Source organism: Nesoenas mayeri (genome assembly GCF_963082525.1).
Source record: "Nesoenas mayeri genome assembly, chromosome: 2".
Lineage (NCBI taxonomy): Eukaryota > Metazoa > Chordata > Aves > Columbiformes > Columbidae > Nesoenas > Nesoenas mayeri.
This window is the reverse complement of record NC_137543.1, coordinates 37,284,645-37,301,566: the sequence shown is the minus strand read 5'-3', so window position 1 is coordinate 37,301,566 and position 16,922 is coordinate 37,284,645. Positions and strand designations below refer to the sequence as shown.

The 16,922-nt window shown below is 46.9% G+C and overlaps 1 protein-coding gene and 1 long non-coding RNA gene across 2 annotated transcripts; both read right to left on the bottom strand.

Annotated features, from left to right (window-relative positions):
• Positions 1–535: 535 nt before the first annotated feature.
• LOC308037835 lies at positions 536–3,880 on the bottom strand. The gene is made up of 4 exons (XR_013921855.1): positions 3,807–3,880; positions 2,246–2,358; positions 1,316–1,414; positions 536–801 (listed from the first exon to the last, which is right to left on the bottom strand). It is a non-coding gene; the product is annotated as an uncharacterized lncRNA (long non-coding RNA).
• Positions 3,881–7,055: 3,175 nt separating this feature from the next.
• TCF24 (transcription factor 24) lies at positions 7,056–10,149 on the bottom strand (the record flags this gene model as incomplete). Its single annotated transcript, XM_080340263.1, has 2 exons — positions 7,056–7,533; positions 9,766–10,149. 2 exons carry the CDS (start codon positions 10,147–10,149, stop codon positions 7,420–7,422), a joined length of 498 nt encoding a protein of 165 aa, XP_080196389.1. The 3' UTR covers positions 7,056–7,419.
• Between the last annotated feature and the right edge of the window lie 6,773 nt (positions 10,150–16,922).

The window sequence follows — 16,922 nt, the reverse complement described above, 5'->3', positions numbered from 1 at the left end:
CATAGTTCTTCCACATTACTTTACAGAGGCTACAAGGGATAGTAGAACCCTGCAGTAAAGTGAAAAAAAGAAAAAAAAGATTACTTGATAGGCAGACAGCTCAGTAAGTTTGACTCTACCTCACTGCAAAAACAAGTGTAAAGAGTGGTGTGTAGAAGATGAGGTGTCTGAGACGCATCATGCTTCTCCAACTATGGACTTCCCTGTACTTTATCCTCCTAGTAAGAATATGGCAGCAGATGTAACACTGAGCAAGTTTTATATCTAAGAGATCTACATTAAAAAAAAAGCAGCATAAAAATTATACAGGCTTCCTGTCAAATCTGGACAAGCTGAATATGGGAGGCTTGGTGTGCCTCCTACCCAAGATGTCATCCGGCAGGATCATGTTGCTACTGCTCACATAGATGTAAAAACCCTAGAGTCACTGGAAATCTAATCAAATCTTGGATTTCTGTACACACATTGCCTTGGGACTGCCACCACTAACATTGCGAACACTCTCATTTAGACAAGAAAACACAAGTTTACTACATGTTTTGACCATCGATTTATTAGATTTTGTTCAATTTATTCAGTACCTTTAAATATTCATACCAAGTTCTAGGAGTGTCCACAAAGTCATTTCCCTTTCTGGAGTAACACTCTCACCTGAACTTCATTCGAGACTTATTCACACATTTTACTTAACAGCTACTCTTCTGCCTTACTATTGAACCAAGCAGTATTTCTGAGGAGCAAGAAGGGCCACGAAAGCATTTCCAAGTGCATTAGAACTCCACTTTTCAGACTGTTTTCAAGCTAAAAACAAAAAAAAAAAAAATCAAAGTAAGTTTTCTGTATGCTTAATTAATCTTATACTAAGTTATTAACTTAACTGGCATTTCAGATTAAAAGGTACACATCAAAAACCAGTCAGATGGGTAAACGGCAAAGATATCATCATTATGCCAGCAAAATTACTTCTAGGATAGACTTAAATAGAATTCCTTTACAAATCACTATTTTTGACAAGCCATATTAAGGAATGTATATTCTTAGAAAAAAAGGCAAAATTAGCACAACTTTTGATCCCTGCCTCTCCCCAGCTTCTGCCATGATGTTTTAAGCACAAATTAAAGACTAGTAGCTTCTGCCATGATGTTTTAAGCACAAATTAAAGACTAGTATCAGCACCACATGTAAAGGACAGCACAGCCAGTCAGCAGTCCAGCTGATGTAATGCGGCACAGCTCGAGACAGCAGCAAATGCCACCAGCTACCAGTGCAGCTTACTGGAGCCTGAATACTGTAGTATCACAGTGATAAAACTTACGTTCTTAAACACTCATACTTCCAGGAGTGGATGAAATCTACTGTGTGTGCATACACAAGGCTTGAAGACCGCAGACAAGGTCATCTGAAGTCATAGCACCTTTAAAAGAATAAATAAATCAGAAATGATGGTAGCAAATCAAACTGGAAAATTCCTACTAATTACTGGCACTTCAGATACAACATTGCTCATCACAGAATTCAGCTGGGTAAACGGCAAAGAGTCATCATCATTATGCCAGCAAACAGGTTTCCACCTGTGATAAGACTGGTGCAATTTTTTCCAGATTTTAATCAAAGGGGATTTGTTAAGTTTGTCTCAAGAGATGCACTTCAATAAATCAACATAAAACCTTGTTTTTAACTGTTATGTGCAGAACAGATCCAGAATAGCCAGGAGCAAGATAAAAAAAAAAGCAGCTTTCTCTGGGCTCAGAAACACAGGCCCCTTGTTGTTACATTCAATCCCCAGATAGCAATTATCTCTCTAGAAGTAAAGTTCACTGCCATGGTCACCTTGCCCTTTGGAATACATTCCAGCACACCAATGTGTTTAAATGCCAGCAGGGATGGCAACTGAACACACTGTTCTTCACTCTCACTTCCAATTAGCATCTGTTAACTCTTCAAAGCAGGAATCTCATTTCTCTCCCCAACTAGATTCTCTGATACTACTACACACCTCTCTCCTGACTCCTTTGGGATTCTTGGATTATACCTGCTTTGTTCTAGGGAGCAAGTCTTAGGGGTTTGTAGCTGTCATAATACCTTTTGTTAGAATTTCAACCTTTCAACCCTACAGGCAAACAATCATATTCCTCCTTGTTCTATCCATAAGATAATTTACATGCCATTAAACAGCTTCAGAGATCCAGATCTAGATTTCAGGAGGCCTTCCTCAATGTTTTTGAGTACAGTAAGAAATAATTACTTCTGTAGCTCCAGAATTCACGTGACACCTTTCTGCTTGCAAGGTGACAGCATGGCAGAGTCCAGACTGGAGATTCCCACAGACAGTAACGAACTCATCTCTTCACTTGCTGCCTAAAACAAAGATGAGATAAAATATGTCAGTTTCAGAGAATTCTGCTGCTGAGCCACTAGCAGCAAACATCAGCATTTCAGCATTTCCTTGAGGAAAGTAAACCAGTCAAACAAATACCAACCTACTGGGCAATCTCATTGCTGGTTTTATCATTACCTGGGGAGCAAACTACAGACAGCATCAGCTGAGATCACAGTCAAACAGAGGCACAACCATTTTACCAAGAACAAACTCCAGTATGAAGACTGATTGCAGAGCTATTAGGCTGCTCCTAATGATCAGCCATCACTGGGGGGCAGGGGATGTGGGTGTACCCCAGCAGGGTACAGCCTTTAACCCTAGCTCATGTGCCATGTTCTTGGGAACTTGCATGTTTTGCTGTCAGTTGAATTAAGGTCAGCACCCGCACTACGGCCCTGGCAAGGAGAGCATTACCACAGGGATGGCCGAAAGCCCTGGGGCCCTGTCCCTGCCAGAACTCACCACTTTGGATCTGTGCCTACAACACAAAAAGGGCATGGTAAGGGTCACCCTACCAAGCTTGCCCAATTCCCCAAAGGAAAAAAATGCTAATTTATCTTTGGACTTAGGACACGCATTTGCCAATGAAAATGATTTATCAGCAAAACCAAGTCTCTCTGGATGTCCAACCTGTCATTCCTTTGAATACTTGATGAACCAAGAGATAATTCAAAGTAACAAGTACAGGTCACCAGTGGAGTGGCACATACTAATTAACTCATTTTAGCCTCACAAGACATACAGACATGCCCGGGAAGCTTGTGTGGCTAGTGAGCATTAGCTGGAATTAGTCACCTCTGGCATCCAGACTACACGGAGTGGTTAGTGCACTGCTGCGGCAACCAAACCCAGGACAGAGTTACAACTGTGTGACAGTGGCTCATCTCTCAAACGCTGGGTTACGCTGATTGGAAAACAGTGCCAGCAACACATCCTTCAATTCTGAAGATTATGCTTCGTTGTTTCGAATTGTCAGAATTGTATTTCCTGCACTAAAGGGTTCAGAACGTTTCTAATCTCTCCGAAAAGTTATAAATCCCACTACTGTTCAGACGAGCATGTGCTGGGACTACCGACCCTAAGGCGGCAGCAGTAAGTCAGCGCCTGGGTGGTTCGGCCGCTTCCGGCGCCCCCCGGGCAGCGACAGCCGCTCCGCTGCAGCAAGGTCACACTCAGCGGCCTAAGCTCCCGCGCCGCTACCGGAGGCCGAGGCACGCACGGAACCGCTCGCAAGCCGCTCAGACGCCGCGCAGCTACCGGCAGCCACCAGGCCAGCCACGCGGCGAAGCGCCCGCGGCACCGCGCACACAATGACCCAGCCCTGCCAGCTGCTGCCGGAGGCGCCCGGGCGCTTCTCGCCTTCACGGGAGGGGCTCCCACACACACCGCGTCCCCGCGCCCTTCCCCCCCAGACCCCGCTCGGTACCGGCGCCGCCGCACTGCTGCAGCCACAACCGGCTCCTCAGTGCCGCGGGGCACGCAGAGAGAGCGCCCGGCTGCCGCGTTCCCATTAAATAGGCCGCGCGCCAGGGGCGGGGAAAGCGCGCAGCACCGCGGCGCTTTCCGGCGGGGCGGTGCCTGTGGTGACCTTGGGCGTGGCTGCGTGCGTGCGCGCGCACGCGAGGCGGGCCCGCGGGAGGTGGGGCTGTGTGCGGAGCCGCGGCAGCCGCTGGGGGCCGGTGGTCGGTCCGGCACGGCTGAGTCCCACAGCCCCGGGCTGCCGCAGCGGCGCTTGTGCCCGGCCGGGAGCCCTGCGGGGCGGCCTGGGCTGTTCGTACCCGGGACAGCCGCTGAAACGGCGCTTCCCCGGGGATTCGGGCAGCGGGAGCCCCGCAGCGGCTCGCTGGGACACAGCCCGGGCTGCGGGCCGAGGAGCCGCGAACCTGAGCGCTGCAGCCCCGGGCCGGCGGGCGCGGGCAGCGGGGAGCTGGCAGCCAGCCCGCAGCGCCGGGCAGCTCCGGGGGCCGCAGTTTGGCTCAAACATGGAAGAGTTTGCCCCAGGTGCGTTAGGAGTGGAATGTCTGATGAGAAAGGACGCTCGCTTTGTTTTTGTTGTGTTCTCTATACAACAGTATTTGTAATGAAACCCAGCGTTTTCAACCTTAAAATGCTTCCTTTCTCACGGAATACTGGGTCTTTCAGACGTCAAAGCCATGGAAAATTCACCTTTTCGGTGTTGTCATTTACACGAGCACAATGACTGTGTTGTCCTAAAGGTCTCTACAGGGAAAAGGAGTGATTGGCAGGGTATATGTTAAAGCAATATATGTCTGGGGGGCACGGTATTGTAGCTACAGCTATGCGTATGGGGAAAAAAACATCTGTATGAGCTGCTTTTGCATGGGCAGGTTATTTGCATAGGGCTGCATGGAGTTTATCGGTCCCATCTCTGAAGGAAAAGCTGATGACAATAACTCAGGTCTGCCAAGATCTTTTAAGTTGCTCCGTGAAAACTGGTTCCTTTTGGTAGTAGGGTGTGAGCGTCGTGGAATTATATTCCTAAACGCATATGTATTTCCAGTGCTGAATGCCAAACTGTTACATTTCAGTATACAAGGACACAAACTATTCCTAAGAAAGGTAATGTTGAATCCAAACATCAGGTTTGAAGCAAACAGGTTCAGAGGATCAGTTTTGATCCTGGTGTAAACCTCTAGAGGACAGGATCTCTTGCATTGGTCAGAAGTGGGTTTTTCTTGGCCCTGGAAGAAAAAGTGTAAAAATTTGCAGCTGATGCAGAACAATCTGTCTCAGAAAAAAATAAAATGCAAACTCATAATAAGTATGAGGTGTTCGCAAGTAAAACCTGCTGTTGTCATTCTGCATATTCTTACTGGTGTTTAATAAGTCTATAAAATGCTGTTGAGGTCTTTGCACTGCAATGTGTGTGGCCACAATTTATACAAACGTTGCGGGTATAAAGTAGCTCCTATGTTTGCTGCTCCATCTCTCTGGCTGTTTTCTGAGCATGGTAGATACTCCACCTTTATTGTAGTAAAAGTCAGAGTAGAGATGTCTTCTCCATTCATGACTTTCCATGTTTCTACCCCTTATTCCTATCAGGTTTTCATGCTTCCTTCATGAATAAGTGGGCAGAACTTTTCAATTACGTTTAACTGAAGAAGCCTTTAAACTGGGGTGGTGCCTTCTTTTTTCTTTCTTGAATTCTGTCCCTACCCGGTATATTCTTTAAGAGCGTGTGAAGTGCTAGGTAAAGTACTAGGTAAGTGCTTGTTTTCCCCACGCCATTTCATACGGGTTTTGTTTTTACTATCAGGCCGTTGCTCCACAGCAGCAGCCTGAGGTTGGTGTTGACTCCTGGCTGTGATTTCACCCTTAGTTACGTACAAAACCAGTCTGAATTCTCTATGCTTCTCTGCTGCTACTTGGCGTTTCATCCAAGTTTAACCTGTCTCACACCTTCATCTCATGCAGCCACGTACCCCTGGAAACCCTCACTGGTCTGTCACTCCTCATCCTGCTGAACTGTCACCACCTGTACAATTCCTTTGCATCTCCTCACTACTATCTCTAAATACAAATAGCTGTCCCAATAATAAGAGATTGTGCTAAGTCACATTTTACTACTATGGAAAGTGATTACAGATCTTTAAAAGGCTCTTATCTAAGAGCAGATTCTTGTCTGTGCAAAACTCTCCTTTTGTATTTTATCGCAGAATACAGTAGCTTGTGTGACTGAATGGTGCTCTGCCTATGTAATGCTCATCTTTTAAGAAACCGCTTGTAATTGTAAATAAGAAATATAGACCTTAAAGAGTTTAAAAAGAAAATGACATTTTAAAATACATAAAGTATGTTAGTTTTTAAAAGAATAATCTTACTGAAAGCTCAGAATGCTGCAGGGGGTGGATTTGGGATGCAGATTTTATCATACTTTACAACTCTCACATATCATGGGTGGTTTCTCCAACTCTTTGTTAATGTCTCTGCTAATTTTCATATATGTACATATTTTCAGATATGTACATATTTTCATATACAGGAGGCCCGATTTTCTGTGACACTGGACACTCAACTGCCAGTGATGTGCTCGGTGCCTCTGAAAGACATCGCAAGTTTGACTCAAGAATGAGAGCAGTATTTCTTTTTTTTATAAAGGTTTGTCTTGCTAATATTTGTGTTTTCCTTTTCTGCCAAATGCAACTTAAAAATATAAATTGCGAAGAAGTCTTCAGAAGGATGTTACTGTAAATGAAGAATTGTACTATTAGAAACTATCAGTCCTGTACAATAAGAAACTGATACAGGTTTTGCAAATCAGTAAAGATAAAATGTCCACTGAATAATATTTAATAAAATGTTTACCTCAGCAACAACACACTATGTAAGAAGTACGGTGTTTTACAGAACAGATACATTAGATGGTATTTGTGCATTTAGTTTTGTCTTTTCTTGCCTAAATATAGAAGATATTTAAGTGGAAAACGTGCCATGAACAAGCCAACTCTTTGGGCTCATTTGCTTCAAGGCAAGAACCCGTCTAAAAGACAAGACAAACAACTCAGTACTGAACACACTTCCAACCCCATAACATGCAACACAACCGCACGGATCAATATAAGCCACGCGTAATGCCCGGAGCAGGTCATGTCTGTGGCACCCAGCATCGATTTCAGCGCGTTTTGACTTGAGGTGAACGCACAGCTGCGTTCTCAGGAGCAACAGCGCACGTGTGAGGTCACGGGCAGGAGGAGCTGCAGCCCGCTCCCTCTCCCCGCTCTCCCACGGCGGGTCCTACGGGGACACGGTGACGTCCTGTGACCATCCTGGCAGCACCCCCCACAGTCCCCTTCTCCTCATCCCTCAGGGCAGATCCCAGCAGCGTCCCCAATGACAGAAACCAACCATACATCACATTAACTTAATGAGGTATCAATTACATTTAAGAATAAACTCCTTCTCTTCTACAAACAGTATTTCGGGAATTACAGTTTGTCTGTAGATATTATTTTTTAATTTAAATATATATACGGTGTAATAAATAACTTTTTTTTTTTTGTAATAATTGAGAAGGGAGATTAGATTTGCGAAGCTGTCGATGTTTCTCCTTGGTTTGCGCTGTCTCCTTGTGCCGAGTGAGTCAAAAACTGCCCCGTAGCTCCAATGTACAACCTGGAACGCATTGGCCACTTCTGCAAGAGAAGAGACAAGCACAGCGCTGAGACACCTGCCATTGCTGCAGCCTGGACGCGGCTCTTGGCGCAGCTCTAAGTGCCCATGGAGTCACAATATGAGAATATAGGGAACTGTTGCTATCACCAGAAAGCTCCCGTTTTGTCATTTATTGGAAAATGTCATTAGAAGCTGGGTAGGGGAATGCCAGACCAGGTATTTTCTCTGGTAAAGGCTCCATTCGAGGGAATTTAGCGTAACTGCTTCTTGGCGGTCCTCAGCACTGACAACTCCTGTTCTTTGTCAGCTCCAACCACCTTAGATGAGACAACTCATCTTTCCATTAATTGATTATTGGAATAATCAGTTACATTGGTGTTAAATATTCATTCTTATAGCTCCAGTTCCTTAACCCAAGCAAGTTATGCACTGGGTAAGTAAGGGTGACGGCAGCTTCTCCTGGGAGGAAGCGTTCAGCTCCAGTGTAACATGCTAAGTTCATTATTAGAAAGGTGGATGTTTGAAAAGACAACTTGTCAAACATGTCGGATGCAAAAATACCTGAGATGCAACCAGCATGTTGTTCCTAAGTATTACAGGGTTAAAGGCACTTTTGGGAACAGGCTGGGTAATGAAAGAGAGCTCTAAAGCTTAATACTGCAGTTAAATCTCAGCTCTTCTGTTTAAAGACATAAAGCAGCAGCATATTCTCACTTGGAAAGACCATATGCTCTCATTCAGTGTTTTTATTTCAAGCACGATGTTCTGAATTTGTCACCAATTAAACATCTGTGTTTAAAGTCACTAACCTTTTTTTTTGTTCAGTGTACAGACAACTGTGTGTGGATATTTTACTTTCCTCACTATTTTTATTTAGTATGCTTGATATATGAGTGTCATTAAAGTCCTTATCTGCACTGGCTGTCTCACATCCTGCACTTTGGGGGATTTTTTGAAGCACATACTATGAGTTGTCTGTGACACTTTTGTTCTAGTGCCAACTAAAACACTAATTTACTACCAGGAATATTTGAAAGATTGGTTAGACTGTAGAATCGTTACAAAACCAAATACAGGTAAATGGCACATAAATAAGATTATAAAAAATAATTGCTAGATGAATCCACTCTTGCTGTATTCCAGTAGCCTGGGAAATATGTGCATCTGGATCATTTAACTGCTGTAATAACTATTTAAAAGTATTTTTCTGCCCTGATAAAAAGTACCTTACGAGACCTGTGTCCTTTCACTCTGACCAAGGGAACTAACGGAAGCTACTTCAAACTTATTTGGAAATACATCACAGTATTTTTTTTTCTTAAATTATAGCCATCTTCTAATTGATGTAAAGGTTTTGCTTTCTTAATGAGCCTGCTAATCATTTAAATGGCCTCAGAAGCTACGTTCACATCACGCTTTTTACAGCAACCAACACTGTGAACAAGAAACTCTCTGTGAATTAGTCACTTTATATGAATTAGAGATTACTTCACAAAGTAATCTTAATTAAATCATTCTGAATTCAGCAGTCTTTAAAAGAAAAAACCAAAAAAGCCACTCCAGTGCTCTAACTCAGTCCCTGCGACCAGAGCCAAAGAAAACACCCCGTGGTATTTAAGATTCCTGTCAGAGACTGGGCAATGCATCCGAAACCAGTTTCCAGCCCCAGGTGCTCTCCAGGAGCAGTTCCCCTTCCGCGTCCCCGTGATTATTTGATGAAGGGAAGATCAACGACAGCCTGTACCAACCAGACAAAATAAATGCTTCAGAAAAGCACTTTCCTAGAAGGAATTAACACCTGGCCAGTAATTAACGTCACGTTTCATACCTCGGCTGCCTCGGCAGGAGAGCCAAAGCAGGCCCTGCCGGGGCAGGTGTCACGGCTGTGGGACAGCCCGTCAGCTCTGAGAGCCCTGCAGCTGTTTGATGGGTTTGGTGGGGACTGATGAGGTGCTGGTGCTCCTCTGGCGCTGCCCTCTGCCTTCACTTCCCAGGGACCAAGTCCCACTAGCTTTGGACCTACGCTATATTTGATATTTTTGTGCAAATCCCCGAAGCTGAAGGGATAAAGCTCCAGGACATTTCTGTCAGGCCCCTGGCATGCAGATGCAATGGTCAGTCTAGGCAGTCTTTTCATGTTTTAACTCTGGCAAGGTAAATAAGCTTGAAATCACTAGTTTCATCTAAGCATCTGTATCACCTGTTCACTTATTCACTGAGAGGGGGTGGCAGCCACTCCTCGGCCCCCCTACCTTGACAGGGTGGAGGTATCCATCCCCTCGGAGGGTCCCCAAGCCCTCTCCCGGCGACTCTTCCTCGTCCTGAAGGCTGCGGGTGAGGTGCGCGATGTATGTGGTGGCCAGGAGAAGCACATCCAGCTTGGAGAGCTTGGTGTCGGGCGGCACCGAGGGCAGGGTCTTCTGCAGCTGGAGGAAGGCATGGCGCAGGGTTTGGACGCGGCTGCGCTCGCGGGCGGCGTTGGCGGCGGCGGGGCGGCCCGGGGCGGCCCCAGCCCGCGGCCCGGGCACCGAGGGCGGGCAGGAGCTGCCGCCGGCAGCACAGGGCAGCGCGGGATCGGGCTCCGCGCCCGGGCCAGAGATCTCCTGGCTGCTCTCGGCCAGGTGTCCACAGTCCATGGGTGACTCACTTCCCCTGCAACCAACAAGAGCACCTCTGAAAGCAGCCGCCGCGTTGGGCCGAACCCAACGCTTTCTAAAAACAACGATTATCAGAAGTGCAAGTGCTGCCCGTGCCCAGAGAGGCCAGCATGCCGCTGTGAGAGCGGCTTTTCTGCTTGCTGCTTATAAATCTGATTCCACACAGAGGTGCAGAAACAGAAGTTAAGCTCTTCACAAAGATTTAATTTTTTGGGGACAGTGTTATGCAGAGCAATTCCTTTGAATCGCTTGTAGCCCAAAGATCACAGAATCAGTGTCGGGGATTGGAAGGGACCTCAAAAGACCATCTAGTCCAACCCCCTGCCGGGGCAGGAACACTTAGATGAGGCTACACATCTTTTCTGAGAAAACCCAACCGGCACCACTGAGCAGCACTGCCACAGCAGTTTCCACTGACAACCAAACAAAAACTACTTTAGATGCAATTTTTAAAAACTTATTATCTGTGTGATTTGGGATGTGGGATTGTGTATGTATTTTCCGTTTACATGCCATCATTTTATTGCTGGTCTTTTAAGTGATCATTGCTCCATGGATTACAGAAACAAAACCACTATTTTCAGATGCAGTGGCGAATGGAGCCACAGGGCTCAGTACTGAGGTTCTGAAGGGAGAAGCTTAGTCTGCAAATTTAAAGGATCAGGAACTGATTTCTGTCCTCCTGCCTCTAATGCTACTCAGGAATTTCTGTGCTTATCCTATAGTTTCTGTATTTTCAAATGAAAGAAGCATCTTGTAAACTGGATTTTGGCCATTGGGGGGTAGGGAGGGGTAAGAGAACCCCTTGAGAGCAACAGCCAAAAACTTTTGAGCAAAGCTGAAAACAATGACCACAAGGCCTTTCCGCACCTCCCAGAGAAGACGGTCAGTCAGCTCTGCCTGTAATAAAACTCACAGCCTAGAATTCATTCAGTCCCACAGCCAAATGCAATTCCATCCATACTCCCCGAAGCGCAGCACATCTTGGCCGGGACGGTACCTGATCCTGTTGTCCCCAGTCAGGCCGCCCCTGCAGGTGTCTCAGACAGATCCCGGCTTTGGGTCGGGAGCTGCTGTTCCTGTGATGGCCCAGCTGCACAACAAGGGCAAGGACAAGTCATCACAACTTTTAATTGCATTAAAATACAATGTAATTTAAGAATTTTAAATGAAATCGATGCGTGTGAAGGACTGAAGATCTACATTTACAAAAATTAGGCCTTATTTTGCAAAACATTTCAACCACATGCTGAAGTCCCACTGGAGCCCCTATGTAATTGTGGCTGATAATGGGAAAAAAAGGCAATGAACTAAGTCAAAGATTTATGGCAGTGAAGAGGAAAAATTTCTAAACAATCCTTTTTGCAATGCTCTAATTTGATGATATTTAGAAGACATTTTTATTTTGGATACTTTTTTGTGATTAATTTGCTGTTAATCTGGCTCAAAGAGTTTTCTCAGGTAATGTTCTCTTAAATATTAGTATGGTTTAGACTGAAATTATTTGTGAAATACTCTGTGTGTGTTATAGCTGTAAAGCAAAGGAAAAAAATTTCATTATTCTTTTTTATTGTAATATTTATGACCAATATAAAATTCACCTTAAGTCTGCATAAGCCTGTCTAGAGTGAGGGTTGAAAAACAGTCCTTAAATTGGCTGTTTCCTTTAAGTTAAAATAAAAAGGGGTCCCATGTGCTTTTTTTCTTGGTATTTTCTCACTGTATTAAGGCACAGTCAGATCTGGATACATTTTAGTGGGACAAAAAATAATCTCTATTGCTACTGCAGAGTCAGGACAATCACGACAACTGGCAGAAGAGTCTCTACCATTTTGCATTTACCAGCAGGATTTTTTATTTGACATCACATACAAATCCCCCGAGGAAGATTACTGCAAAAGCCCGAATTACACAAGGACACTGGCAGACTGGTCAGTATAAATACTTGCTCATCTACTGAAACACGGGTCCGAAGCTGCTTTACATGCAGTTTGGATTTTGCTGTGTTCGTGTGTAACACAATTTAGCACTAAAATGACTTTGCGTCACATACAGTACATAGAAATGCACGTACCCCAAAACCTCATTTCCTTGGGCGCACCTTGAAGTAGAAGTTTCGGCTTTAGGAGCTTCACATCTACATCAGATTAAATCCTGAGCCTACGGAGGCAAAAGGCAAAATTTCAGTTGCGGAAATAAGAGATTTCCCTCTGAATTCAACAAAGTGTTGCTGAAAATTAAAGTAAATAAACTGCCTCTGCGCAAACAGTCGGTTTTTGTGTCATCTCCTTCAATGTTTTTCAAGAAAGAGGTTTTGTTTGTTTGCTTAGCGTTTTGTTTGGTTTTGTTTTTAAGATCATGGCGACAATTTTTGCAAACACCCACTTGCTGCCCGGTACATGTAGAGACCTGGAAACGGGGCTGTGAAATTCAGTCAAAGTATTTCTATTATTTCTCAAGTGTTTCTATTGCGGTATTTCTGATGCAGGCAGATGCATTCGTGTCTTTACATGACATTACAAATACAAAATAGGTTTGAAATCGAATTAGTTTACCAAAGAAAACAGTGCAACACTTATTTTAGTCTTGTATTCCGTGTGAATGAAACGCCGATGAAGGCAACCTGCCCACACGGACACGGAAAAGAGCGAAAACGCCAGAGCAGAGCACACGAACTGAAAAGATATAGGTGAGAACTTCGAAAAACTCGTTCGCAGCCTTTTCAGTCGTTCCTTGGGTGAAAAAAAAAAATGAGCGAATCTCGATTATCTTGCTTCGTTTTTAAAAAGACCTTACCCTTTGTGTAACTGCGCTAATCGTTGACGAAAATACTTTCGCTGGGGCAGTGAAAGAGAACTTGCGTGTGTGAAGGCAGCACCGGCGCTCACCCCGCCGCCTGCACAGGGATGCGCGACCGCGGCTGCTGCGCCCGTTCCGCAGCCCCGGAGGGTGAACCCGGATCCCCGCCGCCCTGGGGCCACCCAACGCCGCGACCAGATGGGCCCCGTGGTCCCCGGCCCGGGGATGAACTCACCGTTCCGGCCCGGAGCGGCTCTGCCCGTCCCGTCCCGTCCCGGCGCGTCCGGCCCCGCGGCGCCACTTATAAGTCGGGGCGGCCGGTGGGTGCGGCAGGGTCGGGTCGCACCTGCCCGCTGGGCTCCCCCCGCCAGCCCGGGCGGCAGTGACCGCCCCTTCCTGGACGGGCGGGTCATTAATCACGGAGCTGTCGGGGGGCGGCATGGCCTCACGCTCCCGGCCGCCTCCCCCCCGAGCGGCACCGGCAGAGCCCGCGGGGCGCCCCCAGGTCCGTGCGGTCCCCGCCGCACCGGGGGGCCGGGCGCAGGGAACCCGCCGCGCTGCCGCTCGCCCCGTACACGCTGTTTGTCTTAGGATAAAGTGACGGGTTTTGCTGGAGGAGAGTAATTCAATCGCTGGGCTGGGAGCGGAGGAGATGGTTTGTTAGAAGCGGGTCCTTTCTCCCCGCTCCGTGTCGCCGCTCTGGGCCGCGGAGGTTCCCGTGGCTGGGGGGGCGTCTCCCGGGAGAGGGACAGCGGGTCGTGGCTGCCCGGGCGTCTCCCGTGGGGACCGACCCACACGCGTGGGTCCAAACGCGGGGTGGAAACACGGGGGTATGAGGCACGACCGGGCGGGCAGAGCAGTGATTTTGATTTAAAAGTGAACGGGGAGCGATTAAAAATTAGTAACGTTAATGAGAAGGGACAGTCAAAATAAATACCGGGAGTATAGAATTAGCCCAGAAAAACATTTTCAATGATTGTGCGATAACGGAGACACAATAAATCAAGCCTCGGGAGCAGTAGAATAACAAAGTCTGAGCGATTCGTTACCGGGTTTGCAGCCAAGAAAATTAAGGACTTAATCTTTACCGGTCACTGGAAGTCCCGGGAAGGGACGATTTAGGGGCAGGCGGGACGCACCTGGTGAGGACCCGCGGGGGCGGCCGTGGCGACGCACAGGCAGCCGGACACTTGCCTGCAGACCCCCCGGCGGGGCCCGAGTCCCTCTCCCGCGGGGGTCCCACCCCCGCCGCTGCCCGGCCCCAACTCGCTGAGCGGCCCCGCAGCCGCTTCCCCTCGGGGCGGCACGAAGGGGCCGAGCCCGTCCGAGCAGAACGCTCCCGCTCCAGTATTTCACAACCAGCACTAAAGGGGACGAGCAGGCGCTGCCCGCGGGCAGCAGCCCCTGCCCGGCCCCAACAGCCCCCACCGCCCCGCCGGGGCTCTTCCTGCCCTCGGGACGGGACCCGCAGCCCGCGGAGCTGCCTCCACCAGGGCAGAGAGGGGTGGGCGGCGAGGGATGCCATGGGGTTGTTCTGAGAGAGATTATTTTAATTACTGAACCCCACGCTGTGGCTCAACATTTACCTTTGCCTGGGGCTGGCTGTCTCGGTAGGTGCTTCCCTTCTGCCACCCGGAGTTACCTGACAAATGCTACTCTGTCGGTATTTACAAGGCTGTGATTACGGGCTTCACGTCCACCACGGCCCGTCCTTCGCCTCCTGGTGCCCAGAAGAACAGAGTCTGCGGCTCCCGGGAGGTTGGTGGAGGCCCGTCCAAGCAGCCCTGCTGAGCCAGCCTCGTCCCGGCCCACGCATCAGCCCCGCCGCTTCCAGCTCTGCCTGCAGCACCAGTGAGTGCCGCCGAAACCTTTCTGCAACCCCTTTGAAATCCACTCAGCCGGCCTCTGGGGCTCAGACAAGCAGCTCTCGAACACATCGTTTAGCTCGCACTGTGAGCACCCTGGCTGACACCGTGGGGTGATGTGGCAGAACCGAGCGTAGGCTCCCCGGGGACACTCACCTGCCCGCCCCGGCTCCCCTGGGCTCTGGTTCTGTGACCGCCGGGTGTGCGCTGGCTGGGCCTGGCACGCAGGTCTGGGGATCAGCTGCCCGCGTCCCAGGGAGGTGTCCTAGGACTGCCCAAGCACCGTCCACTCCAAAAGGACTTTTAACTGCACTGTGGAACCCTCAGCAACGTTAATATGGTTAATATGGGTCAGTGATGGTCAGAGGACTTAACGGTAGGTGTCCTAACTGCCCAAGACTTCCCAGCCACTCTAGCTTGGCAGGTCACGATTTCTGTGCTCTTCTCTGCTCTAATGTAATTAATTACACAAAATTATCTATTTTTTTACTTTCCCATTGTACACACACTGTGTTCAGCATCAGTGCAGGAAATTCAGCAGAAGCAGTTGGAAAGGACAACTCCAAATGCAGCTTGCTGCAGAGTGTGGTGAGAGAGATTGCATAGTGAGATCTGTGAGCAGGGTTTGGAGAGACCACCCTGGCTGCTCACACTGGTACCAAAGAGGTGCTTTAGATACATAAAAAAAACCCAAAAAAACAAACAGCGATGAAGGTAAAGTTGCTCTTTGCTCCATCATGACTTTCTCCCATCATAAGGCTTTTACTCCTCCAGAGAGATCCAGTGATAATTTTCTTGTATCAACCCACTATTTAAGTCTAAAGCTGTAACAAGCTGCTACAGCTGTTTCTTCTTCTTCTCTCCCAGATAAATGTCTGAGAATTGCTTTCTTGCCTTAACTTCCACAGTATATTTCAAATCTGAGAAACACCAGAGTCGCAGAAGAGCCAGATTTCCAGCGTGATTTAGGTAAGAAAAAGTTCTACCAGAGACAGAGTGATGCTTTTCCAGGTACACTCTGCTCCCTTCATGTCAAATTATTTTCTGGTTTTACAGCTACAATTCAGCATGAACATTCACGGTGTTTCTTTCCAATTTGTTCATTTCTGTATATGGATTTAACAAGTAGGTTTGTCTGCTGGTAAAGTGGCGTGTGGATGTCGGTACCGGTGATGGACGAGCAGAAATGCCACTCGTCTGAGTGACATGGTTACGGTGCAAAGCCACACATGGGCTGTACCTGGCCAGGTCCCACTGGCTCCAGCTGTAGCTTGGGAGCAAATCAAAGATGAGACAAAACCACGGGAGAGTCAAAATAGGTTGAAATTCAGAGCAGCTGCTTCATGGGGAAAACTCAACATTTCCTAATGGGAGTGCATTCTAATTCCAAATCGGTATTTTGAAAATTACCAAATACTTTTTTCCTTGCTTCAAATGCCATGTTGTTAGTGTACTGTAGGACCACACCATTTTCTGCAGTTGTGTCAAATATATCACATTACAATGTAGCAAATTTTTTTTTTGTATTTTCTAAATTATTAAAGGTAGCTGCTTCTTAAAACTGGACTACTAGGACACATGAGTGCCTCACTAGTATGCTCTAAAAAAGATGTTAACATTGGAAAAGAAAATAGGATGAATATTTTTGATTTCAACTCTCCTTTCGAATTTGCTGCTCAAAGTAGTGTAGCTTCCAAAAATGTTGTCTTAATCAAAACTCCTTTTTAAATCACACTCCTTTGATGAACATTTTCCTTAATAACCCTAAAGCAATAATAAAGGTTAAAATAGGCTCCCTAACCCCCCTTTTTAATTGTCCTCCCCTCTAGATATTACCATCCAGAGTCATAAATCCAAATATTTAAAAATAAATGTGTTGGGTTTTTTTTAAGCAATAAAATTTGCAGAGGCAAGTTGCAAAGAGGAAGCTTAAGTGAGCTTAATATTCCATTCTCCCAACTACCACCAAGAAGCAGATGTCCGTTTCTCTCAGTGATAGTTACTTTTAAAATATATCTAAAATATACATCAGAAGGGCTCCATTCTAATGTGTGTGTGTGCATAAGTTTTGGAGCTTAATACTAAGCC